The sequence below is a fragment of the Anolis carolinensis genome, chromosome 4, assembly GCF_035594765.1.
Source record: "Anolis carolinensis isolate JA03-04 chromosome 4, rAnoCar3.1.pri, whole genome shotgun sequence".
Classification (NCBI taxonomy): Eukaryota; Metazoa; Chordata; class Lepidosauria; order Squamata; family Dactyloidae; genus Anolis; species Anolis carolinensis.
This window is the reverse complement of record NC_085844.1, coordinates 191,902,704-191,928,193: the sequence shown is the minus strand read 5'-3', so window position 1 is coordinate 191,928,193 and position 25,490 is coordinate 191,902,704. Positions and strand designations below refer to the sequence as shown.

The following is a 25,490-nucleotide window of genomic DNA, read 5'->3' as shown; positions in this document are numbered from 1 at the left end:
GAGGCCTTTTTTCTTTTTGTTGGGCGTCGAGGGGTTGGGCGCCATTTTGCGCGGCGGCTGAGTGGAGGCGCTGATTGGGTTTCGGGGACCGGCGGCGGAGCCAATCAGAGCGGGACCCGAACCGGGGGAGCAAGGCACGGTGAGTGCGAGCAGCCAATATGGAGCCCCCGAGCGCCGGCCCCAGAGCCGGGATTGGCGGGGCCAAGTGGCCAGTCAGGAGGCCGCGCGCGGGCTAGGGCTGGGCGAGCAGCAATGGCTCAGGCGGCGAGTGGCTGGGGCCCGCGGGCTGCTGGCGTGAAGGGCCCGGGGAGGCCGGCCTCGCGGGCTGAGGGCCTGGGGCCTCTGGAAGGCCCGTGTGGGGTCGCATCAGGAGAAGGGCCCCGAGGCCTCTCCTTGAAGGCTGCAACTGGGGCCCTTCGCCGCCCCAAGCTCGCCTATTGGCAAGCTGAGACCCTGGACTGTAACCGAACACCACCAGCCTCAGCGTCCTGCCTGCCAGCCTCCCGCCCAAAATCATCGCCTTTGTAATTAAATGGTGGTCTACACTAGTTAGTGCAGGGCCATTTAGGTGGTAGAAAACTGCCTTACAGTCGCGGTCCAGGTGGGACCAGAATTGCCCTGTGGTGCGAGAACTAGAGTTTAGGAATCTGTGCCTTGGGAAGAACTGGGGCAGACAAAGGATGCATCTCCACTGTAGAATTAATACAGCTTGACACCACTTTAACTGCCACGGTTCAATACTATAGAATCCTGGGGTTTGGCAGAGAAAGGTAAATACCCTGTAAACTACAGCTCCTCTGATTCTATAGCATTGAGCCATGGCAGTTGAAGTACATTAGAACAGTCGTTCTCAACCTGTGGGTCTCCAGATGTTTTGGCCTTCAACTCTCAGAACTAAGCTGGTAAACTGGCTGGGATTTCTGGGGTTTGTAGGCCAAAAACATCTGGGAACCCCCAGGTTGAGAACCATAGCATTAGAAGCACCCTCTGATGACCTCTAAGACAGTGGTTCTCAATCTATGGGTCCCCAGGTGTTTTGACCTACAACGCCCAGAAATCCCAGCCAGTTTCCCAGCTGTTAGTTCTGGGAGTTGAAGGCCAAAACATCTGGAGACCCACAGGTTGAGAACCACTGCTCTAGGATCTCCTTGGGTGGAATGGCTAAATGGGATCCCCAGCCTTTGGATACAGTTGCAATTTTCCCACTTTATGTTGGATTTAGTGTGCCAAAATAATTTTTTCTTTCCGTATTACTGATGACTGGTGTCCATAGCACCCGTGGGTGCATCCACACTGTAGAATTTATGCAATTTGACACCACTGTAATTGCCGTATCTCAGTAAAGTGTAACTTGGGGATTTATAATTTGGTGAGATACCAGCACTCTTTAGCAGACCAGGTTGAAGATCTCCTAAAACTACAACTCCTATGATTCCATAGCTTTGAGCCATGACAGTTAAAGTGGTATCAAACTGCTTTAATTCAACAGTGTACATTTGCTGGATATGTGTTGAATGGCATTGAATTGTGCCTTTTTGTGCACTGTTCTGAGTCCCTTTCCGGGTGAGAAGGATGGGATATAAATATGGCAAATAAATAAATGCACTCTATGTAGATCTCCAGCACTGGGTTCCTATGACCATTGATTCACACCTCACAGAAGTAGCATGCATTGTGTACACCTATAGTATTTCTCATAGCCTGAGAAGGATGGCTTTCTATCAACAGGTTTTAAAATCATTCTTAATTTTTCTGTTGACTATAAGTGTAGCGAACTTGTGAATTCTCTGAAGTTGCTCTTCATGTCCTCGGAGCAAAAATAAAATACATGTGATTTCATTGGTCTTAAACATTTATCTTTAAATGCCATTAATAGTGTGATCCGTCATCTACCTGAACTACAAACTGGAAGAATGGTGGTTTATCATTTCTAACATCTGATTCTATGGTCCTGCGGTTATCTTGTAGGTATATGATAGAGAAAATCAATGTCATTCAATATCTGTGTGAAATATAATGTACAGTTTAAAATTTAGAAATGACAAGAGTAGCTTTAAATGTAAGTGATTCTGTTACAATATGCAACTGTCATTCACTTACCCTATTAAATTGATAGGTTTGCAGTGTAAAGAAAGAGGAATGTGAAGCCGTGATACAAAAGTCTCATGTTTACTCTTGACTTTAAGCTGGCTCAAAACAAAGTGCAATTTGATACATTTGATATTTGCTTGGATGTGTTAATTGTGCCAGATGTTTTCTCTAAATAAACATCTTTATTTTCTCCTTCCCTTGTGAAGTAATATGAATACTTCATGAAAATATATTCCTCAGCCAACTAACATACCATTCTGATCTTGTTGCTGCTTGTTCACAATTTATGCTGTAACTTGCCTCTACTGGAGGATGTTCTGCTGTCAGTGGCGTTATGTTGTTCTACAAACCCAAACATGTAGAAATGCAGATCACTGTTTGGGATGGAGGGGAACTACCTTATCCAAAGTCCTACAGTGCAAAGGGCAGAATGCAGAGGGCCTTGATGTTTTTGATTGCTATTTTTTTGACTAGCTCCCATAGGTTGCTGTGAAAGGAAAGTCGACATTAGTGTCACACTTTTTTCGTGTCAGGAGCGACTTTAGAAACTGTAAGTCGCTTCTGCTGTGAGAGAATTGGCCGTCTGCAAGGATATTGCCAGGAGCCCCCCATATGTTTGATGTTCTACCATCCTTGTGGGGGGTTTCTCTCATGCCCCCACTTGGGGAGCTAAGAATAAATAAATAAATAAATAAATGGGGAGCTGACAGAGGGAGCTTACCCGTTCTTCCTGGATCGAACTGCCGATCTGTCAGTCAGCAGTCCTGCCGGCACAACTGTTTAACCCATTGTACAACCAGAGGCTTCACGCTGATACATTGGGATGGAAAGGCAAAGCTATGGATCCTTGGGTTTCTCTTAGGCTAGCCATAAGGGACAGGCAAAATTCAGGTGTGCATTACATTCAATGGCACATACTCAGGTAAATATGGGTATTACATTTTCAACAAAAGATTTCTATTTTTACTTTGAACTGTGATTTTATGACACTTATTTAGAAGAAGTACTGTTTTTTGAAAGGTAGTTGTAGAGTGCATGTGCATGTAGTTCAGCAGTAAAAAGTTTGCATGTTTTTCTGTTTGACTTTTTTTGCATTGAAGACGAATACAGTAGAGTCTCATTTATTAAACTTTTGCTTATCCAATGTTCTGTATTATCCAACGCAATCTGCCTTTTAGTAGTCAATGTTTTTGTAGTCAATGTTTTCAATACATTGCGTTACCATGTATTGAACTGCTTTTTCTGTCAATTTGTTATAAAACATGATGTTTTTGTGCTTAATCTGTAAAATCATAATGTAATTTGACATTTAATAGGCTTTTCCTGAATCCCTCCGTATTATCCAACATTTTCACTTATCCAACATTCTGCCAGCCCATTTATGTTGGATAAGCAACTCTACTGTATTACTTAGCAAGATTAATGTCTTCATTTGCTATCAAGGAAATAGTGGAAGACAAGCTTTTTATGCAAAAAATGCAGACAGATAATGTAAAGTAATTCAAGTTTTCAAAAAGTTCTTAAACATTTCAGATCATGCTTTTGCATGCTAAAATTTCCTTCTTTTCAGTTTAAACATGTCCAAAATAAATTCACTCAAATACCTTTCAAGGATGTTCATTTCTGTGCATTTCTCAGATGGGAGGGAATTTCAAAGCGATGAAGCAACTACCCCATCTCTCTGTTTACATCTGAAGCCAGAGTACCCCATCTGACCCTATTCAGAGTACTTCTGGTCCTGTGCCATGATGTTTTTCTCAAACACATAGATTTTGCTTATAATGCAGGATTATCCAAAATTTGAATTATTTTTAAATGGCTCTCCCAAATCACCACTATCAGCTTTTTTGTTGTATCTAGGTAGCACTGCAATATCCTCATGCAGTATCAGCATGGGATATAAGCCTAATTTGCCTTGCATGAATACTAGTGGATATTTACCACTAAGGAGAAGATTCACTCAAATGAGTATTTAACTCTTCTTGGGAAGATCATACTTTGCAAAAGGTTATGATTATTCCAAAAAGGTTGAATGCCCATTAATCTCCAAAAGGGTCACGCTTCCAAAAGGCTATGGAGATTCCTGGTTTTCCAGAGGTTATATTTAAAAGGTCATGCCTTTCCAAAAGATATGAGGATCTTAGTTTCTCAGTTGTTAGACTGATATACCTAGTTATCTCTCTGAACTGTTAGGAACAAAGATATGCCAATGCACAAATTATATAGCAGATTTTCAGAAGTGTTATTTCAGTTGCAAAAAAACCCTACTCTCCCATAAAATATATTACTTTTAAATCATGCTCTCAAGAGACCAAAAATAGATAGTCTTAGTTAAAAGAATATAGTTGATTTACTTACAAACCTCATGTATTCAGCATACAGGTACATTTCTTATTGATTGGGGGTTTAAACAGTAAGTTCTCTAAAGCATTCTGTTTCAGTCTCTTTACTGCATACAGACTAACTCTCTTCAGTCTAATACAGTGGTTCTCAACCTGGGTCACCCAGGTGTTTTTGGCTTTCAACTCCCAGAAATCCTAACAGCTAGTAAACTGACTGGGATTTCTGGGAGTTGTAGGCCAAAAACATCTGGGGATCCCTGGTCGAGAACCACTGGTCTGATAAATTACTGAACAGTGATTCAATAAAGACTGACTATACACTGCCGCATATTGACACCGACTTTACACTAACACTGACAATTGCATAATGTACTGATTGACTTCTAATTGTAATGTACTGACTTCTAAAATGCTGTCTCGGTGAATAGTCCCAGGTCTGATCACACGGTCTGCAGTCCCACCCACAACCTCAAACAACATAGAGTTAAGGGGAAACTGCGTATCAGTATATACATACAATATATTACGCAGTCACAATTATATACATAACAAATAACTAGTATAGAAGGCTTGTAGAAGTTCGTTGTTTCCAACAATATCTTCAATAAGATACCAAAAGAATTACCCTCAGTTCACAAAACATTAGAAACAGAAGTGTAATATTATTTATTAATAATTTGGCAGCGTACATTGCCAAAATTATAAAAGATGTAATTATTTGTGCGGAAAAGAACAATAACTATAGTTCAGATAACTAGTTTCAGGTTGGTGATGGAGGTCATGAAAACAAATTAAGTAATCAGGGTTAGGATGGTTTTCTTAATGTGATTTTACCTTTTGGTATTGGGTGCTTTTTCCTTTTTAAAGAACTCCACTCCTTTCCCCTCCAACAGTTCACTGCGTATTGTTTTTTCCCATCCCCATTTCTTCCTTCCTTCATTGTAGTGGAGGCCAGTTGGCTCCAAAAAATAGCTCCAGTTGTCTACCACTTTAATGTCAAAAATGTCACTTTAAAGTACAGTATGTCCAAATTCAGACTAACATTTATTTTTTTGAAAAAGTGGAAAACAGTTGGAAGGAGCAACAACCTCATGAGGAGGTGTTTTGGCAAGGCAGATTTAGGGGCACATCAGGGGCCCATTCACACTATCGAATTGCAGCACTATTGTTCCACTTTATGGTTCTGCACTATGGAATCCTGGAATGTGCGGCTTGGGGGGAGGCCTCTAGAAATGTCATCCAGCATACTCCAGTGCATAACCAAGCTACAAAGTCAGGGGCCCATATGATGGAGCCATGGAAAATAAAGTGGAATGATGATGAGAACTGTAATTGTTTAGCGTGAGTGGAGATGAGAAGAATGATGATGCAGATAGATGTGTCTCGCTATTTATAGCCTTTCCTGTGGACAATGGCACTCTTAAATTCTTTATTTTGTTAGCTCACCATTTGCGGGAGGGGGGATCTATTTTGTTTCATGCCCTCAAGTTGCTGTTTCCGTACCCATTTTAACATTTATGATTTAGTGGTTTGATACAATTAGTAGATACAATTCTTTGGGTGATTCTACGTTATAGAATTCATGCAGCTTTACACAACTTTGCATGGCTTGATGCTGTGGAATCAAGAGAGTTGTAGTTTGGTGAGGCACCAGAACTCTCTTGGCAGGGAAGTCGAAAGACAGTGTAAACCTACAACTCCCATGATCCTATAATATTGAGCCGTAGCAATTAAAGTATTAAACCGTCAAGATGCACCCCTGAGATATTGCTTTTACATAGGAAAGATTGCTTAATGTGTTGTCAAAGGCTTTCATGGCTGGAATCACTGGGTTGTTGTGAGTTTTCTAGGCTGTATGACCATGTTCCAGAAGCATTCTCTCCTGACGTTTCACCCACATCTATGGCAGGCATCCTCAGAGATAGAGGGGTCTATTGGAAAGCCTGCAGTGCCTTTCATGTTCCTTGATTCGTGTTTGGGCGCTGTGTTTGGTAGTCCCTATATAGACTTGTCCACAGCTGCATGGTATACGGTAGACTCCTGCAGAGGTGAGAAGATCCCTCTTGTCCTTTGCTGAATGTTGCATTTGTTGGCTTTTCTTAGTGGGTCTTGTAGATAATTTGTAGGTTGTGTTTCTTCATCAACTTCCCGATATGGTCAAAAACAGGGGAATTCCATACAAGAAATAATCAGGGTCAGCTAATCATCTCCCAACAAAGGATTCCCCCAGACAGGAAGCAGCCAAGCTTTGAAGCTGCAAGGCTATTCAATGCTAATCATAGAATCATAGAGTTGGAAGAGACCTCATGGGCCATCCAGTCCAACCCCCTGCCAAAAAGCAGGAAATCGCATTCAAAGCACCCCCAACAGATGGCCATCCAGCCTCTGCTTAAAAGCCTCCAAGGAAGGAGCCTCCACCACAGTCCCGGGGAGAGTTCCAGTGCCGAACAGCCCTCACAGTAAGGAAGTTCTTCCTGATGTTCAGGTGGAATCTCCTTTCCTGTAGTTTGAAGCCATTGTAGTTTGAAGCCATTGTTCTACATCCTAGTCTCCAGGGCAGCAGAAAACAAGCTTGCTCCCTCCTCCCTATGACTTCCCCTCACATATTTATACATGGCTATCATGTCTCCCCTCAGTCTTCTCTTCTGCAGGCTAAACATGCCCAATCAAGGTGATCAATTGCAACATTCACATTTACAGTAGAGTCTCACTTATCCAACATAAACGGGCTGGCAGAATGTTGGATAAGTGAATATGTTGGATAATAAGGAGGCATTAAGGAAAAGGCTATTAAACATCAAATTAGGTAATCATTATACAAATTAAGCACCAAAACATCATGTTTAACAACAAATTTGACAGAAAAAGTAGTTCAATACGCAGTAATCTATGTAGTAATTACTGTATTTATGAATTTAGCACCAAAATATCACGATGTATTGAAAACATTGACTACAAAAATGCGTTGGATAATCCAGAATGTTGGATAAGAGACTCTACTGTACTTCAGACAAAGAGTTCCTTCTCCCACCCTGAACATATCACAGATATATAAACCTCTCTTGCCTAGTTTCCAATATACCTTGTCACAACCTCTGAGGTTGCCTGCCATAGATGTGGGTGAAATGTCGGGAGAGAATGCTTCTGGAACATGGCCATACAGCCCGGAAAACTCACAGCAACCCAGTGATTCCGGCTATTAAAACTTTATAGACAACACGCAGCCTGTTTTATTTGCAGTGTATGTCTGTATGCCTCCCTGTGTGATCCAGTATTTTCTGTTACTCAATTTGGAGTACTAAGACCGACCGTGTAACTCACAAAAACCTTCTAAGTCCATTTTTCTGTTTTGGGCGGCGGCGGGGAGACGCTTGTATAATATCCCTATTCATGACGTTTCAGATCTTGCAAAAAGGCGCCTTCTCGTGAGGCTCAATCTCCTTTACACCCCGAAGTTTGAAAAATCTCGCGGGCAGCCTCAAAACGCAGGCAAATATCGTAACGGGGAAGCAGAGCTCGCGAGATAACAAATTGGATCGGCGGGCGCGCTCCCCGGCCCTGCTGGGGAGAGGGGGCGGGCTCAAGCGCTCCTTCGCGCTTTCTTTGCCTGCCGCTGTCGCCGCAAATGGATTCCCTGCATTTGGGACGCAGAAATGCACCTTTGTAAAGCTGGCAGGCCAGAGCCCCTAGTCAGACTCCCTGTGCTATGCAGTAGTTCTTTATTATTGGTATTGACCAAGGACTCCAGTGGAAGATCTTTTGTTTTCTTTGGCAAACCATGGGAACTCTGAAAGAAGATAGTGTAGACCAGGCATGAGCAAACTTGGGCCCTCCAGGTGTTTTGAACTTCAACTCCCACAATCCCTAACAGCCTCAGGCCCCTTCCTTTTGCCCCTCAGCCGCTTAAGCTGTTAGGAATTGTGGGAGTTGAAGTCCAAAAACACCTGGAGGGCCCAAGTTTGCCCATGCCTGGTGTAGACTCTCAGTTAACTGGAACTCTCAAGCAACCGGCCAAAATCGATGAAATAATATTTAAATTAAAAAGCTGTTTTTATAATACAGTAAAACATTTAAATTGTTACACTAACTTTGGTTTGCCATTATATGTCTTAATTTGATTTTGGTTACTGTATTTTAGTATCCATATCAAGTCAATCTAGAGCTTATGGTCTGGTAGGATATGGAGCCCCCTGGTGGTGCAATGGGTTAAACCGCTGAGCTGCTGAACTTGCTGACCGAAAGGTCGGCGGTTCGAATCCAGGGAAGCAGGGTGAGCACATGCTGTTAGCCCCAGCTTATGCCAACCTAGCAGTTCAGAAATAAGCAAATGTGAGTAGATCAATAGGTACCGCTCTGCTGGGAAGGTAACGGCACTCCATGCAGTCATGCCAGCACATGACCTTGGAAGCATCTATGGAAAATGCCAGCTCTCCAGCTTGGAAATGGAAATGAGCACCAATCCCCAGAGTTGGACACAGCTAGATTTAATGTCAGGGCAAAAACTTTACCTTTACCTTAGGATATGGGATATACCGTAGTATTCATTCAGCCTATTTTTAATAGTAACTCAACCAGAAACTACATTTATCAGGCATCTACCAATCCCCATGCATTCCAGTAAAGTGAGAGCTCACTGTAATTGGGTTAAGGTGGAAGAAGCAATATTTGCATGTCATGGAAAACGCAAAATGTTTCATTAGAACTTCAAATGAAATGTACGTATATACAATACGTTTATGCCTGGGTAATCTCCAAGCTGATGTAAGCCAGCACATGTTGAGTATCCTTTATTTGAAATTCTTGGGGCCAAAAGAGTTTTGGATTTTGTTGTTGTTATTACTATTGTTATTGTTATTAATTATTATTATTTTGGGACACCTGATATGTATATATGTACATAATGAGAAACCTTGCTGGTGGGACCCAATACATTAATATGCACATAACCTGTAGGTAATTTTATACACAATACTTTTAATAGTGTTTTACATGAAATAAAGTTTACATTGAGCCATCATAAAGCAAAGTTGTCAATATCTCAGCTGTTCATTTGTACAATATTGGATTCTTTAGAATTTCAGAGTTATAATAATAATAACAACTACTTTATTTTTATATCCTGCCACCATCTCCCCAAGGGGACTTGGCGTGGCTGACATGGGGCTGATATTATAACAAAACAGTTATAATAAAAATTGCATAAAAACAATTCATAGCATAAAATAGTATAAAACAACAATATTATCACAATAGATAATGACATCAACCAGCAACCAGACGCAATTTCTGTTTTCTTCATGGGTGAGTAGACCGAATGCAGCAATACAGAATAGGTTAATAACTAAAGTGCATAATCATGTGACAGAAATAAGGACCGTAATAAAGTGCAGGATTAATAGATTATTAATTCCATTTGGGGTGGTAATCTAATCGACTGTCTATTCAAACGCACGACGGAACATCCAGGTCTTTAATTCTTTTTGGAAGGCGGACAGGGAAGGTGCCAGCCTAATCTCCTGGGGAGGGAGTTCCAGAGCTAGAGGGCCACGGCTGAGAAGGCCCTCTCTCTCATCCCCATCAGTCGTACTTGGGAAGAAGGTGGAAGCGAGAGGATGGCCTCCCCAGAGGGTCTTAGAGATCATGCAGGTTCATAGGGGAAGACGCAAGCACGAAGATAGGCAACTCCCAAACCGTTTAGGGCTTTATAGCTAACAACCTGCACCGGAACATTATCGGCAGCCAGTGGAGCTGCTTAAACGGGGGTTGACCGCTCCCTGTAAGTTGCTCCGACCTTTGTACTAACTGCAATTTCCGGGCCGTCTTCAAGGGCAGCCCCACGTAGAGTGCATTACAATAATCCAACCTTGAGGTAACTATGGCGTGGACCACTGTGGTCAAGTCAGACTTCTTGAGGTACAATCGCAGTTAGCGCACCAGTTTTAGTTGTGCAAATGCCCTCCCGGTAAGTTCCGGATAAGGGACATGGCTAGCCTGTATGTAATTGTATTGTCTGAGCACAAGATTGGCAGAAAATTGATATGGTTTTGAATAACTTTTCAACGATTCAGTCTTTGACAGGGAAAATTAATTTGTTAAGATACCCTCATTTCAAGGATTAATTTTGTTTCTTTTGTAATAAAATAGTTTTTGTCTTGATCCTTTGTGGAACTAATCTTTCTTTTTCTTTTAGGTTTTCAGTTGAGGATTGAAGAGAAGATTGGCTTTAGAAAACCATGGAGCAGTACACAGCAAACAGCAACAGCTCAACAGAACAGATAGTTGTGCAAGCTGGACAGATTCAGCAACAGGTGTGGAATGGTTTTGTTTAGTTAAAATATGGTAACAATCATATCTTACCAATGAGCAGTATACCTTAGATCTAGGCCATACCATGGAATATAATGTAGCAGTGTATGGGTTGGCACCCCAGATTGATGTAGATAAGATTAGGTGTGTTTTGAGCAAAGTCTGAAGACCACAATATGGAGATTGTATTGAATTTTGCATCATATGATTATGGGAGAGTCAGAGTTATTATTTAGAATGCAGAACCTCCTATCATCTCGTTAGATCTGATGTGTTCCTCCCAAAATCTAAGATTTCTTATTCAGAAGCTTTCATGCTTAGTATTGAGGCAACATCGTCACTTTCTGTCTATAGCTGTGAATATTATTCATACCAAACACTGGAGGGTACATATTAAGAGTGGGCCAATTTCTCCCTTCTTCTGGAGCACAGCATCACCCCAGGCTAAAGGTTTCTTGTCTTGAGCTATTCTTTTCCTACTACAAAGTTTCAAGTGCTTCCTGTTCCTGTTCCCAGCAGCAGGGCGGTGTCACTGCTGTCCAGTTGCAGACTGAGGCTCAGGTGGCATCTGCCTCAGGCCAGCAAGTCCAGACCCTCCAGGTAGTGGTGACCTATCTGTTGTATTTGTGTGAGCACTGCATGAATCTACCCCTCCCCATCATCCCACATCCAATGCTGTGTTTGCACTGGGGCTTGAAATAGGAAGATAAAAAATAGTGGCAGTTTTAATGCTTCGTAACAGCTATGGCTTGTGCTAACTGTAGATGGATAACAGTAACATTAACAAAAGAGTTAAGAGCCAGTCTTCTAGTTAAAATGCATGTGGCAAACCGGGTACTAGCAAGCCTCTCCCATTGTGAATATGGAGATAAGAAATTGTGGGGCAGGGACGAGAACTGTAGACTTGCAACCTTTAATATAACTTCTCTTTAAAAAAGACAATCTATGAAAAGTAAGTTGTCTGTAAGGTTTAAAAAAATGAAATCTATTGAGGATATTTCAAACCCCAATTTTTGTGAAATAATAATGTTGCAAAGATAATCTTGCTTGATGATATATTTCTAGACTGTCAAAGGCATTTTTTTTATTGTTTGTTGTCTTTTGTAAACAATAAGTGTTATGAAGTACATTGTTAATCTTCATCACTTCATACCTACAAGAAGCTTTTCTGTGGCGTTTTATGGTTTGGCTTGCTTTTTTGTTTACTACATTATTTAAATTAAAATTCAGTAGTATTCTAAGTTATAGAGCGATTAAAACTGCTTGCTTGCACGGAGTTGATGTAGCTTGGATTTTTTATTATGAAATTCATCTATTTTGTCTAAGAACCTTGAAAAACTGTACTTGATTTCTCCAACATACATATTTCATCAAATGTATTTTAACTGTCTGTCTTTTGCTCCAACTGTTCATTTATTTCCTAAATGAATTTCAGCTCCTCATGAATTAGTCCACATTCATAAACATGTAGGGACTTGCATAAGACCGGTGGGCTATGAATCCTAGCAACCTCTTTTCCACAATGACATTTTTAAATGCATCACAGTACACATTGGGCAGTGTCCTGACAAGTGCCTACTTGGTTGCCACCTCTTCTGTCAGAATCATTTAAAAAGTATATCACTGTGGCTTCCTGATTCATTTTGGCAGTTGAGGAAAATAAAGTATGTTCATTTAATGAACATGAAAGACAAATTAGAGCGTTGTGCATTTATATTCAGGTCAAAGCAAGAAATTTCTTCTTACTACATTTGGACACTGTCTCCCAACCCTCTCTTTTACTAGGATTAATGAGTTGACAAATCAGAGAGATAGTCTGACAATAGGATTGTGACATTTTTTTCTTCACTTCATGCCCCTGAGAGCTACTTGAAGTAAATATACCACAGGCCTTTTTCTCCTGCTGTCTTTCCCGTCTCAAAGGCGGATGTTACAATGTTGTATTCTGCTTTGTTTTATAAATCTCTACCTCACTTTTCCTAGCCAACATGGTTGAGAACTTAAGTATTTACAAGGAATTTGGAGTTGCTGCTGAAAGTAATGAAGCAAGCTGTGGCTTGTCAAAACTTATATGCCATAGAACTTTCAGGTGTTCACAGAATTTGAGAAATTAACAAAATATAAAAATTGAATGGACATCTTGACTTCTCTCCAGGACTTTTGATTGTATTTATTTACCGTCAATATGCACATTTTGTGATAGATAATTTTTCCTTGGACATGACACTTTTTGTTAGACTGAAATGCAGAAGAATAAATGAAAAAATTCTGAGAAGGAAGAATTGTAAAGCCATCAATGTTGGAAGTCTGAGCCTACAGTGTTGCATGAAATAATGTTGCGGCTGGATTATGGCCTTTTTACACAATATCCGAATGAGTAGCATGCAATTCCTGGTTTAGGTGGCATGTTGGACTTTTGTTTCATTGTTCTTTTTCCTCCCATCTTTTAGGTACAGGGTCAGCCACTGATGGTACAAGTGAGTGGAGGCCAGCTCATCACATCAACTGGGCAGCCAATTATGGTACAGGCTGTACCTGGGAGTCAAGGTCAGACTATTATGCAAGTCCCAGTTTCAGGATCACAAGGACTTCAGCAGGTCAGTATATCCAGGTCTCATGGTCCTCAAGTTTTGCATAAAGGAGCAGTGACTTCTCTTGGAAGAAAAGAAGTAAAATAAACTTTTATTTGACCTAGCAGTGTTTTTATGGGTTCTTTCTATTATTTCAGTAAGCTAATCAAGTTGCTCTGGTTTTTCAGCTCTTTATAAGGAAAAGAGGCATCTGCTTCTACAGACTATGCTACAGTAATTCTTAGGCTTGCTCAAATAATTCGTTTTCCCCGTTAACCGTTATTAATTCGTTATTTTCGTTTGTTTTGAAGCAATTTTGAAGCATTGGTTGTCCACACGTCTGGATATCGCGGTTTCGAATCGCGAGAGGCCGTTTTTCGTTATGTCGTCGTTTTCTTCGTTAGGAAAAAAAAGCTTTTGCAAATCACCCAAACCATTCAGGCCCTTTCCTTTTGCCCCTCAGCAAAAGGGGCGTCACGGGCTCAGCCAATGGGAGGGGGCGAGGGGGAAGGAGGCCGAGGAGGAGGAGGAAGACGGAGGGGGGAAATGGCCGCCCTCGCCTCAGCTCAGGCCTGGTGTCTCTCTGAGGCGGGAAGGCGGCGGATGGAGCCGAGACCGAGAGAGACAGAGAGGGGCCCGGCAGTGAGGTTTTGACGTCTGTGCGAAGCTAGGCAAGTGGGGTTTATATATCTGTGGAAGGTCCAGGGTGGGAGAAAGAACTCTTGTCTGTGGGAGGCAAGTGTGAATGTTGCAATTGGTCACCTTGATTAGCATTGAATAGCCTTGCAGCTTCAAAGCCTGGCTGCTTCCTACCTGGGGGAATCCTTTGTTGGGAGGTATTAGCTGGCCCTGATTGTTTCCTGTCTGGAATTCCCATTTTCTGGGTGTTGTTCTTTTACTGTCCTGATTTTAGCTTTTCTGTAGCTAAAAATGCATATAAAATTGATTCTATAGGGAGGATAAATGATTGGATTTCAACTCCTACAGCTTGGCTTTCTCTGCCAATAATGGTACCCATCTTGGATATTGTAAGGGATTTATTATTATTATTATTATTATTATTATTATTATTATTATTATTATTAGACCTTGCTCCCAGGAAGGTGCCTTCGCTGTGGCTCCCAACTTATCTATCTATCTACCTTTCCACATATTCTCCACATTGTGTGTATGTGTATGTATATTATATATACATGAGCCCCGATGGCGAAGTGTGTTAAAGCACTGAGCTGCTGAACTTGCAGACCGAAAGGTCCCAGGTTCAAATCCCGGGAGCAGAGTGAGTGCCCGCTGTTAGCTCCAGCTTCTGCCAACCTAGCAGCTTGAAAACATGCCAATGTGAGTAGATCAATAGGTACCGCTCTGGCGGGAAGGTAATGGCACTCCATGTAGTCATGCCGGCCACATGACCTTGGAGGTGTCTATGGACAACACTGGCTCTTGGGCTTAGAAATGGAGATGAGCACCAACCCCCAGAGTCAGACATGACTGAACTTAACGTCAAGGGATACCTTTACCTTTACCTATACACACACACACACACACACACATATGCAGGGACTATATATATATATACACAGTATATATCACACACACACCAATTTAACAAAGTTTCAGCCACAAAAACAAAGTTTCTGAAGTAGAACAATGACTTTCACAGTAAAGACAACCCAATTTAACAGGAAATAAGACTTTCAAACCAGGAACAGATTTCTGCAATTATTAAAAAATGGTTTATTATAAAAGCTATGAAAAGGGAAACGTTCCAAATTTTGGTGAGCTATCAGTGTTAAATGTGTTCTACCACTGTACCAAGTTTGAAGAAGATCACTCAAAAAATGAGGGTGGGAGAGTCCTGTAAAGTCCTCTCCCTCTGTGCTGTTTTTGGGAATTGCGCATGCGCGTCCGCCATTAACGAATTAATTTAGAAAATAACGAATTTTTGTTAATTTTGAAATTTTTTGGGGGCAAAATTCGGAAATACCTTCAAAAACGAAACACTGCCCCCCTCTACTTTTGCAACGAGTTTAGAATCAAATTTTTCGTGGATCGATCAAGCCTAGTAATTCTACCTTTCTCTCTCTGTTCCCACCTCCACTTCCAAGAGATATGATGTCTTGTGCATTGACTGCATGCTTGTTAGAGCTTAGAGTAAGAGCTCTTGCTTTATATACCTGAAATGTGGCAACATTGTAATTCCTTTTGCCATATTTGCTTTACAATGTTCCTGTTGCAAACAGTGGATTAGGTGGTGGGATGTATAGTAACATGGTCAAGGCTCCCTTTGGCATTAGCTTAACTTTTACCAATTATTAGAGAAGCTGGCTTTGGTCTCTGTCTTGAAAGATAGTTTTGATCTCAAATAATACATATATCAGCAGTGCCAATATTAGATTCAGATGGATTGTATCTGACTGTCCCATTTATTTATTTACAACATTTCTACCCCGCCCTTCTCACTCGAGGGGACTCAGGGCAGCTTACAACATTTCCCCCATCCTTTATTTATTCTTCCACAGATTCAGTTGGTCCAACCTGGTCAAATTCAAATTCAGGGAGGTCAGGCTGTGCAGGTTCAAGGTCAGCAGGGCCAAACCCAGCAGATCATCATTCAGCAGCCACAGACTGCAGTTACTGCTGGGCAGACACAGGTAAGCATTGAATGAAGGAAGGAGATTTGTAGAGATACTGTGGGGACAGAAACCTTGGATTCTTAGTCGGATCCTCTGGATTCCTCAGATAGTCATGACCTCTTCCCCATGGCACCATCATGAGGCGACTTCCCAGCTTTTCTACAGATTTCCCTCCATTATAAGGGTTCAAAACTCAAGTGACATTATTTGTAGACCCTCTTTTACCTTTGGCTCTTCCCAGCACTAGAATGTGGTTCCCAAGAATATATCTGAAATTAGGCTGATAAGGGATCTCAACCATTGGGAAATTGGGAAGCCATATTACAGGTTTATGTTATTTAGTATTTCATCTAATGGTATATTTGCACTTGCAGACCCAACCACAAATTGCAGTTCAAGGACAACAGGTAGCCCAGACAGCAGAGGGCCAGACAATTGTCTATCAACCAGTGAATGCTGATGGAACAATCCTCCAACAAGGTATGGATTTCCATGCCACAATCTCTTGTGGCATTTTCTAAAATAATGCTTGCCATTGACAGAGCAACATGGTAATTACTTGCGTTTTAGTTTTAGACAGAAAGGTGACACGGTTAAATTTAGTGGTGAACAGTATTAATCCTGTTTGTAGTTGCTACTGTGGTACTCTGTAGGTAATCAGGGAATTTATATGGCAGTTGAGGACTTTGTGTCAGGACTAAGGAGTATATGATTTGGTAGCAAAGAATGGGCATATGATGTGTCCCTTGCATGATTTCTGACATGAAACCCAAAAGTGCTAGTTTCCTGAAATACTCAGTATGTATTTTCATGAAAGTTAGGTGTTCCCAAGTTTCAGCAAAAAAAATTAAAATTAAATCGTGAAAGTCCTAAATGCGGAGAGTATAAGGATGTAACAAGAGCGTGCTTTGTGGTTATAGTGTACAAATGAAAGATGCAAGATGGAGTGTAGGTGATCTTAGCCACAGTTTTAGTTTATTGTTGTATGCGGTTTGTTTTTAATTTGTTTGACTAAACAGTTGTATGTGTCTTTTGGGTTGTGTTGTCTGCAGTAATGCATGCTAGAACTGAACTCTTAGTAACAAAAAGTACTTTTTCTTACTCCTAAGGCAACTATTAAAAATATAATGGCACTTTTGGTTTTGCTCCTGAGGAACTGATATTCAGGTGTAATATAATTGTGGGTGAATTTGCTCATTATCTCTGCTACAATCTCCTGAAAAAGTAAATAAATCTGCAGATATTTTTCAGGGCAGAATGGAAAAATCTGAAGTGGGACTAATTTTGTTCCCTTCATCTTTTGTGTATGTTCTTTTGTTTTGTTTTGTTTTCATTTGTTAAAGTTACAGTCCCTGTTACAGGCATGATCACCATCCCAGCAGCCAGTTTGGCTGGAGCACAAATAGTCCAGACTGGCGCCAACACCAACACGACCAGCAGTGGACAAGGCACCGTAACCGTGACACTGCCTGTCGCTGGAAATGTGGTCAATTCTGGCGGGATGGTCATGGTACGTATTATGTTTTTCTAATATCCCTTCTCCTGCTGGGTTTAGTTAAAAGAACAAATTATTCCTTGTTCTGCTTGGGAACCTCTTGCTTTGCTTATAAATAACTAGCCTTATGTATGGTTGTTGTACTTGGTGTTTGACTTGTTGAGTGTATATTTCCAGTTCAATTGAACTAGCTTAACAAATGCTTGAACTGTGATGCTTTTGTATCTTATTTCAAGACTGGAAGAAATCCCTAGTTCAAAATGTTTTTCCAAAGACTTTCAAGTTCTGATTTCTGGGGATCTAACTCTTATTCTATTCACAGTTCTTGAATGTGGTTTGTAATGAGTAGTGCATTAATCTAATCAGTGTGCTTCCCTGTTTTGATGCAGATGGTCCCAGGTGCTGGATCAGTGCCGGCAATTCAGAGGATACCTTTACCTGGAGCAGAAATGCTTGAAGAGGAGCCGTTGTATGTGAATGCAAAGCAGTACCACCGGATTCTAAAGAGGAGGCAAGCAAGAGCCAAGCTGGAAGCAGAAGGGAAGATTCCTAAAGAGAGGAGGGTGAGGTCATAATTTTAACATCCCCAAGGTGCAGAATATAGTGGCTCTTTCTGATGCTCCATTGCAGCTGTTTTGTATTCCCCTTAAAGCAGAACTTCTTCCAATTCATCTCTGGACTTTTCTTCCACTTAAGTTATAACAGGCATGATGTGCAATGCTGGACTCAAGAGCACATTATAGTCAAATTGTAAAGTGGCTCACTCAGGCAATGGAAGCCTTCTATAATAATAATAATAATAATAATAATAATATTATAATAATAATAATTAGTAGTAGTAGTAGTAGTAGTAGTAGTAGTTTATTTGTATAGTCTGAGATGAGTCAAACTTGGACTTTAGTAAGCCGTAAAAATAAGGATTGATCAGGAAAGCCTTAGCTGGCATTTTCTGGAAGAAATGGAGTGATTGCCTGAGTTTTGAAATACAATGTAGTTTTGATGGTGAAAAGTTTTCCTGGAAATGATGAAGGAGAATCTTCATTGATTTCAGAATGACTGGATCTTCAGTGTGACAAATCTTTAGAAACAAGGGCAGAATCATTTTCATAAAGGATAGGCAAGTGTCAAGGCACTAAGATAATTTTGGATACTTTTCTCAGATTTGACTGGTTTTGATTAAAAAACAGACAGGTGTCATATCTGACTAGAAGTAACTGATTAATCACCTGTGAGTTGCTTAGCTGCTTTGGGTCTTTTTAAGAAAGAAAAGGTACCATGTAAATATAAAAATAATTGAAGATGACACAGACTGCTGCAAACCTGTTTTAAAACAACTCAGTCTTAATAGGAGACACTAGTTAAGTAGGTTTGGTATGGCCCTTTACAAGCAATGGTGGGGGACTTGGAATTTTTGGTTCTCTAAAGAGTTTGCTTCAATTTTGTGAAGCTTTGGAGATCTTCATAACTGGAGTTGTATATTTGCTAGCATTAAAGAATTTATTTTATTTTTTTACAATTTGATGGTCTTGTCTCCAGAAATATCTGCATGAGTCTCGGCACAGGCATGCCATGGCAAGGAAGCGGGGAGAAGGTGGACGCTTCTTTTCACCAAAAGAAAAAGATATGGTAAGTAAAATATTCCTCATTTGTTTTTCCGTGTTTTAGCTAGTGTTTATATGCATGTGGTCTCTCTTTCTCACTAGATGGGAAACCACCTGTCATTCACATTGCTAACCTTCCATTGCTGGTGTATGTTACTTTATCAGGAACTGGTATACACTCTCCGCTCTCCTTGAACCCTGTTCAACCCCAGTCAGTCTTATGGTAATAGTTGGACTAATATACTTCTGTGAGCAACAAAACTGTACAATTCCTGACTAGTAATGATAGCATTAAACCCAAATTGCAAAATTGGTAATCTAGAGTCATAGAGTTGGAAGAGACCTCATGGGCCATCCAGTCCAACCCCCTGCTAAGAAGCAGGAAAATCACAGTCAAAGCATCCCTGACAGATGGCCATCCAGCCTCTGCTTAAAAGCCTCCAAAGAAGGAGCCTCCACCACACTCCGCGGCAGAGAGTTCCAGTGCCGAACAGCTCTCACAGTGAGGAAGTTCTACCTAATGTTCAGGTGGAATCTCCTTTCCTGAAGTTTGAAGCCATTGTTCCATGTCCTAGTCTCCAGGCAAGCAGCAAACAAGCTTGCTACTTCCTCCCTATGACTTTTCCTCACATATTTATACATGGCCCTTATCATGTCTCCTCTCAGCCTTCTCTTCTGCAGGCTATACATGCCTAGCTCTTTAAGCCGCTTCTCATAGGGCTTGTTCTCCAGACTCTTGATCATTTTAGTCGCCCTCCTCTGAACACTTTCCAGCTTGTCAACATCTCCCTTCAATTGCAGTGCCCAGAATTAGACAGTGTGATTCCAGGTGTGGTCTGACCAAGACAGAATAGAGGGGTAGCATGACTTTCCTGGATCTAGACACTATATTACTATTTATGCAGGCCAAAATCCCGTTGGCTTTTTTAGCTGCCGCATCACATTGTTGGCTCATGTTTAACTTGTTGTCCATGAGGACTCCAAGGCCTTTTTCACACGTACTTCTGTCGAGCCAGGTGTCCCCCATTCTGTATCTTCGCATTCCATTTTTTCTTCCAAAGTGAAGTATCTGATTATATTTGGTTTCTGTAATGGCTTTAAAGTATAAGACACCGTTCTGGTATTTAGTAGACTAATGATTGTAACAATTCAGAGTAGAAGCTGTGTACTTTACATCTCCAATCCATTGCATAGGTAAGTGCTGGTGGAGCTGCCCTTAAGGATTTGTCTGCAAAAGGGTGAGAAACCTGAACTATAAAAAGTAGCACAGGTTTTCCACCCTTCTTCCCAATGTTTTTCACACAATACTTGATAAAAGTGTTACTTTATGTTATGATAATTAATTATAGAATGCCTGTAAGCATAGAAGACTTTGCATTTATCTGTATATTATTTCCTACCGAGTTTTCCTGTCACAGTGTGATAATGAGGAGCCTTTTTTGCCCCCAGTGCACTAGTTTGTGGACTGCACACATGTGTAGCCACTCTGAGTGCAGACACCTTTTTCTCTCATAGCAGGGGATGTTGATGTATCCTTTCCCTTTGTTCCCAGATGAGGGAGCCAATTGAAAGATGGATCCTGCCAATGTACTTGTTCCTGTCCTTCATTTCAAAGATTCTACCTGAAGGGGAAAACATGCTTCAACTCAGCAGGGAGAGCTTTTCCAGCTTCCTAAATGTCAAATCACTGTTTGCTGGACTAGGAAGAGCGCTAGGGATAGAGATCATTGGGGGGGAGAAAGATAATACCACATTTACTTAAATCTAATGCTAACCTTTTTTTGGCTAAATTAGGTTGCCAAAAGTGAAGTCCACATTAGATTCCATTGTGTATTGAAATCACACATATAAACCCATCTGAACCCCTCCATCAGGCCAAGGCTGGCAAACTTACCAGCCTCAGCCTAATAGAGGGGCACAGCTTACCAACTGGCCTCATTCATGAGGCCTTCAAAACCTCCCCTTTGGTTTTGACGGCCTCCTGAATGAGGCCTTACGTGGGAAGCTGCTACCTTTCCAGCATCACCTTGTCTGTCAGCCATTCCAAGGCGGGCAGCAGAACAAGTCTTTTTATTTTTTTCCTTTCTTTTCTTGCAATGCATATCTTTAAAATTGAAGTGCACATTACAATCGATGATGCATTATATTCAAGTAAATATGATATTTGTTGTTACTCCACCATTATTAATGGTGGGGGAGTGGCTGTCTGTTCCCTGCTACTTGGTTCATAGCTGAGTTGTAAGGGAATATGGGTAGCAGTCCTTGGGCTTTAGAAGAGAAAACTAGGGCAAAGTCCTGTCCTGCCCTCTTGCACTCAACATTTAGACTGTTTGTATTTAGTTGCTGAATGAAGTATGTGGATAACAAAACCTTCCTCTTGCCCCACACAGGATCCCAGCCAGGCAAATGAAGAAGCCATGACACAGATGATCAGAGTATCCTAACAGCCAGTTAGGATAACATCTGGACAAATAGCTTTTGTCTCTGCGACTGTTCCCTATTTTACCTACTGGACAGATTTCTAAATGGGAAAAATTGCCATCTGCTCAGCCTGTTCTTTTTCAGAACAAATATTACACTCAGTGAGTGATTCATTTTTAGGTTTTTAATGTCAGTGGCCTCAGCCAACAGAAACCACTGTGAACATTGGTTCTCCATCCAACCAGGTCACATCAGAGAGCTGAGAAGTCTGCTTAAACACACCTTTTAACATCTGTAACCTTGGCCCAGCTTGAAGATACCACTGTCTCAGCAATAACTGGCTATCTTACATCATTTGGTAGCCATGATTCTTCAACCCCACAGTGAACATTGATGTTTGAAGCAGCCAGAGCTGGTGGTATTTTGAGGTTTTTTTATTATAACCTTTTTGCTCTCAGCTGAACCCTCCAGCCTCAATAGTAAAATCTTTTGACAGCACAACTTCCCACTGCAGAAGCATCTATACAGATAAAACTGAAATCACTGAACATGTTTTGAGGAAGTACTACCCAGTACTTGTCTCCAGATATACACCTGAATACAGTGAAATCTCTTATCTCAAAAGGACTGGGGAGAATATGACCTAAAGTAATGCACTCACGTTCTAAAGGATAGCTATATGGTGACCCAGGGTGGGTCATTGGTGGGGAGAATAGGCTGGTGTTGGAGTTCGTAATGTGTGTATTAATGCACCAGTGGGTGATGGTACTCGTCTTGGAACCCTCTGGCTTGCTCTTCCCATAAGCAAGTGAATGCAGGTTGTGATTATTTGCAGATAGGTAAAGTGGAACTGTCCTTGGCGCAGTTGTCTTCTTGAGGGTTGGAGGATTAGGTGAGGATTACTCAAGCTGTAACACCCACATAATTGCCCAAACCAAACAAATATTACATCCCACTGTAGCTCAGACAGCTGTGTACTGGAGAATTAATGTCAGCTGTCTTTTCAGCGTTGATATTTAATTATATTTGTAAATTGAGCACTTAACAGTTCTGTAGCTGTCATTTCTGGTGTGAAAGACACTCTGTCCTTTCCCTTTTGTGTGTCTGCCCCAAATAGTTTTTCTAACTGGATGATTACTCTCTATGCAGAGGAGGAGGAGGTTTGCTTTTTGTTTGTTGGGTTGTTTTGCAGTCTCATTTGATAACTCCAAAAGTTAGAACGCAGATTCATTCTGGCACGTCTCACATTTCTGCTTTTTATCTGTTGCACCCTTGTTTACGTCATACAGTACAATTCAGCTGCCACTGTGTTATACCATTATTTATTCAAGCTTATCACTTGAAAGATGATGAAAGTAGTAGCAAGGCAGAAGTGATGCCTGGATGTTGACCATTTCGTTTTAAAGAGGGACCTTTATGTTCCTAAGAGAAATCACTGCTTGGCCATAGTTCTGTCCAGTGAAAAAATGAACTAATTCTTGTTGTGACTGTGCCATGGCTTGGAGGAGATCACCTTCACAAGATTCAGTTTTATTACTCAAAACGGACAGCAGTTCTAGAGAGGACTTGAGAGACAAAATGATTGGTGTTAGTAAATGAAAAGTTTAGATCAGTGCTGATTTCCCACAGGAGACCAATGGAATGAATTTGATGAAAGCCAGTCTGCAGAGAAGAGTTTTAAATATGGTCATGTAGAGTGCCAGTGCTGTCACTTAAGCTGGAAGTGAATGAAGTATTATTCCATTTAACATCATAGACATGTAATTTCTAATTAAAACAAAATCTCTGCTACTCTTTCAATTCACTCTAGCATTTTCAGCATCCCAGTTGCCTTTGATTGCCCTTGTGGCATTCATCATCTGACTGGTTGAGTATCTTACAGCATTTCTCCTCACTGGAGTTTACAATAAGTATCCAACCTAGGGTTTCAGTGACTGTTTCGGGGAGGGGTTGCTTTTCAGAATTGCTGTAAATATTTAAATCTTTGGTACTTACTGAAATAGCAACGTGCACAGTGAGGGGGGGGGGGCACTGCATAGTCTGGATTCAAGATGTTCTTACATGGTTCCCCTTTTCAGCTGTTAGTTTTATAACTGCAAGCAGGGATATTGAGAGAATCAGTGTTCCCTAATTCTTGGTGTGTGTAATATCATAAGACATTTACAGCTGAAAGACTTAGTCATCACTATTATTCCCCATATTAAAAATTGAATAAAATTGTTTTTTGTGATACCTATATGTAGATAATGCTGACATCTATTTAATTTTTGGTCTCTAGAGAAGTCCTGTAGTTAGATTTTCCTGTAATGGTGTAAAATGACTGAATAGGATCAATAATACCAATGGTTTAGACTTCATGTGTGTAGGTCAAACCTTTTTAGAAATATTTGTTAATATTAAGAGTCTCAAACTGCAAAATGTGATAAAAAGATCAGTTCCTGGATAAAAATGAATTAGAAGTAAATATTCAGACAATGATATAATAGAGGACAGACCTGTGGCGAGTTTGAGAAACATACCAAATCTTCTATTGACCTAAAAAGCACTAGAATATTAAACCCATTTAAAGCAGTTTGATATTTAATGGGGTAAAGTAGCAATCTCCAAGTGATACTAAACTTTTTTTTTTTTTTGAAATATTTTGCATGTAAAACTTATTGGGCTGGGGGCAGTGATATTTGTGAAACTGTAAGGAAAACTTTGTACATAGTTCAAAAGTTTATAATTTTTTATGCTGCATTTTGAAGTGTATTTTGTCTTCAATAGATACAACTGTAAGTACTGTGTACACTATCCAGCCAATAAAATGTTTGTAAAATATGTTGAGATCTAGTCTAAACATACTTCTGGTCTATTTAGATATGCAAAACTTTCATTTAACTGTAAAACACTTAAAGAACAAAGACAGCTCTTTCAAACAGTTGTAAATGTGAGAGGCACTACTACTCTGTATCAAATAAAGCCATCATCCCCTTATAGTTGCATAATGAAGGCTACACATATTAATCTCTGTGAATCAAACTGAGTAACTTTCAGTTTTGTAGCTTCAAGTGGCTACATAGAACATTAAGTTGGCCTGAAATGTTTTTTATTATGCCACAATACCTCTGTATCTTGTTCCAAATAAGCAGTACATTCTTGCCTAAATGGTGCATTTTTGCCATATCTTTAATAATCATTGACTCAAGCATCCTCTTGCTTGCAAAGCTGATGTGTTAGACAGAATGACAATTGGACGTTTAAAGTGGTTTCAAAGATAACACTGCTAACACCTTTTGGTGCCTCAAATGTTAGACCTAAGAAACTAAAGCTGATGTGGTCTATCCAATGCAATTTTCTGAATCAGCACCTGAAATAACCATAGAAACGCCTAAAAACCAAGAATGTTTTTTGTTGGACTGTGTAATTTGGCTTAATTCTAAATTGGAAGCAGTTTTCTCAACTTGATTGAGCACCAAATTCAGGCAGAACTTTCATGGAACTGTATATCCTGGTTTGAATTGCTTGGTGGCAGAGAATGGTCTGGGAGGGCATCATATGGAGAATTTCTAAACATTTTAAGGAAGTACAGTAAGCCACCCATGTAAAACCGATGGGATGCATACTGGATGTTTCCATATATCACACCTGCTGGGATCTTAGTAGTTCCCAAATGGTCAAATGTGAACTGTTTGGATTCTGCATCATTCCATTATACAACGTACAAAAATGGGAAAAGTCTTCCGTTGTACCAAGAGTTCAGGCATGCTTTACTAATGTGATTGCATGGCAAAACTCTTCCTGGACAGACCACTTCAGATTCTAAGTGGTAAAAATTTGCATATATTAAAACGGCCTACATGCGAAATGAATTTCAGCTTTTAGTGAGCATGGAGAGTTTGGAGTGTTGGACATGAAATTGGACATAAGTCCCTTCCTTGTTAGCCTGATGTAGTATGGTTCAAAAAGATAAAGTACATTGCATATTCTCTTCAAATAGTATGTCAACTTACAGCTCATCCCCTGTTCTTAGGTGCCCTCAGGTGAGCATA

At 40.6% G+C, this 25,490-nt stretch overlaps 1 protein-coding gene across 9 annotated transcripts; it reads left to right on the top strand.

Annotated features, from left to right (window-relative positions):
• Position 1: 1 nt before the first annotated feature.
• Positions 2 to 24,279, top strand: nfya (nuclear transcription factor Y subunit alpha). Of its 9 annotated transcripts, none has more exons than XM_062978455.1 (10): positions 2 to 139; positions 10,624 to 10,741; positions 11,259 to 11,339; positions 13,190 to 13,336; positions 15,829 to 15,960; positions 16,317 to 16,422; positions 17,286 to 17,452; positions 17,827 to 18,000; positions 18,974 to 19,063; positions 21,429 to 24,279. In XM_062978455.1, exons 2-10 carry the CDS (start codon positions 10,667 to 10,669, stop codon positions 21,480 to 21,482), a joined length of 1,026 nt encoding a protein of 341 aa, XP_062834525.1. In that variant the 5' UTR covers positions 2 to 139; positions 10,624 to 10,666; the 3' UTR covers positions 21,483 to 24,279. The 9 variants fall into 9 exon arrangements, with proteins under 9 accessions (XP_062834525.1, XP_008107948.2, XP_016848793.2 ...); XM_008109741.3 differs by having other exon boundaries at positions 11,259 to 11,342; XM_016993304.2 differs by having other exon boundaries at positions 11,256 to 11,339.
• Positions 24,280 to 25,490: the final 1,211 nt, after the last annotated feature.

Coding starts and splice junctions, on each gene's coding strand:
- nfya (XM_016993303.2), top strand. CDS start 10,667: ATGGAGCAGTACACAGCAAACAGCAACAGCTCAACAGAACAGATAGTT. Junction 15,961..16,316: donor TTACTGCTGGGCAGACACAG/GTAAGCATTGAA, acceptor TTGCACTTGCAG/ACCCAACCACAAATTGCAGT. Junction 18,001..18,973: donor AGATTCCTAAAGAGAGGAGG/GTGAGGTCATAA, acceptor TCTTGTCTCCAG/AAATATCTGCATGAGTCTCG.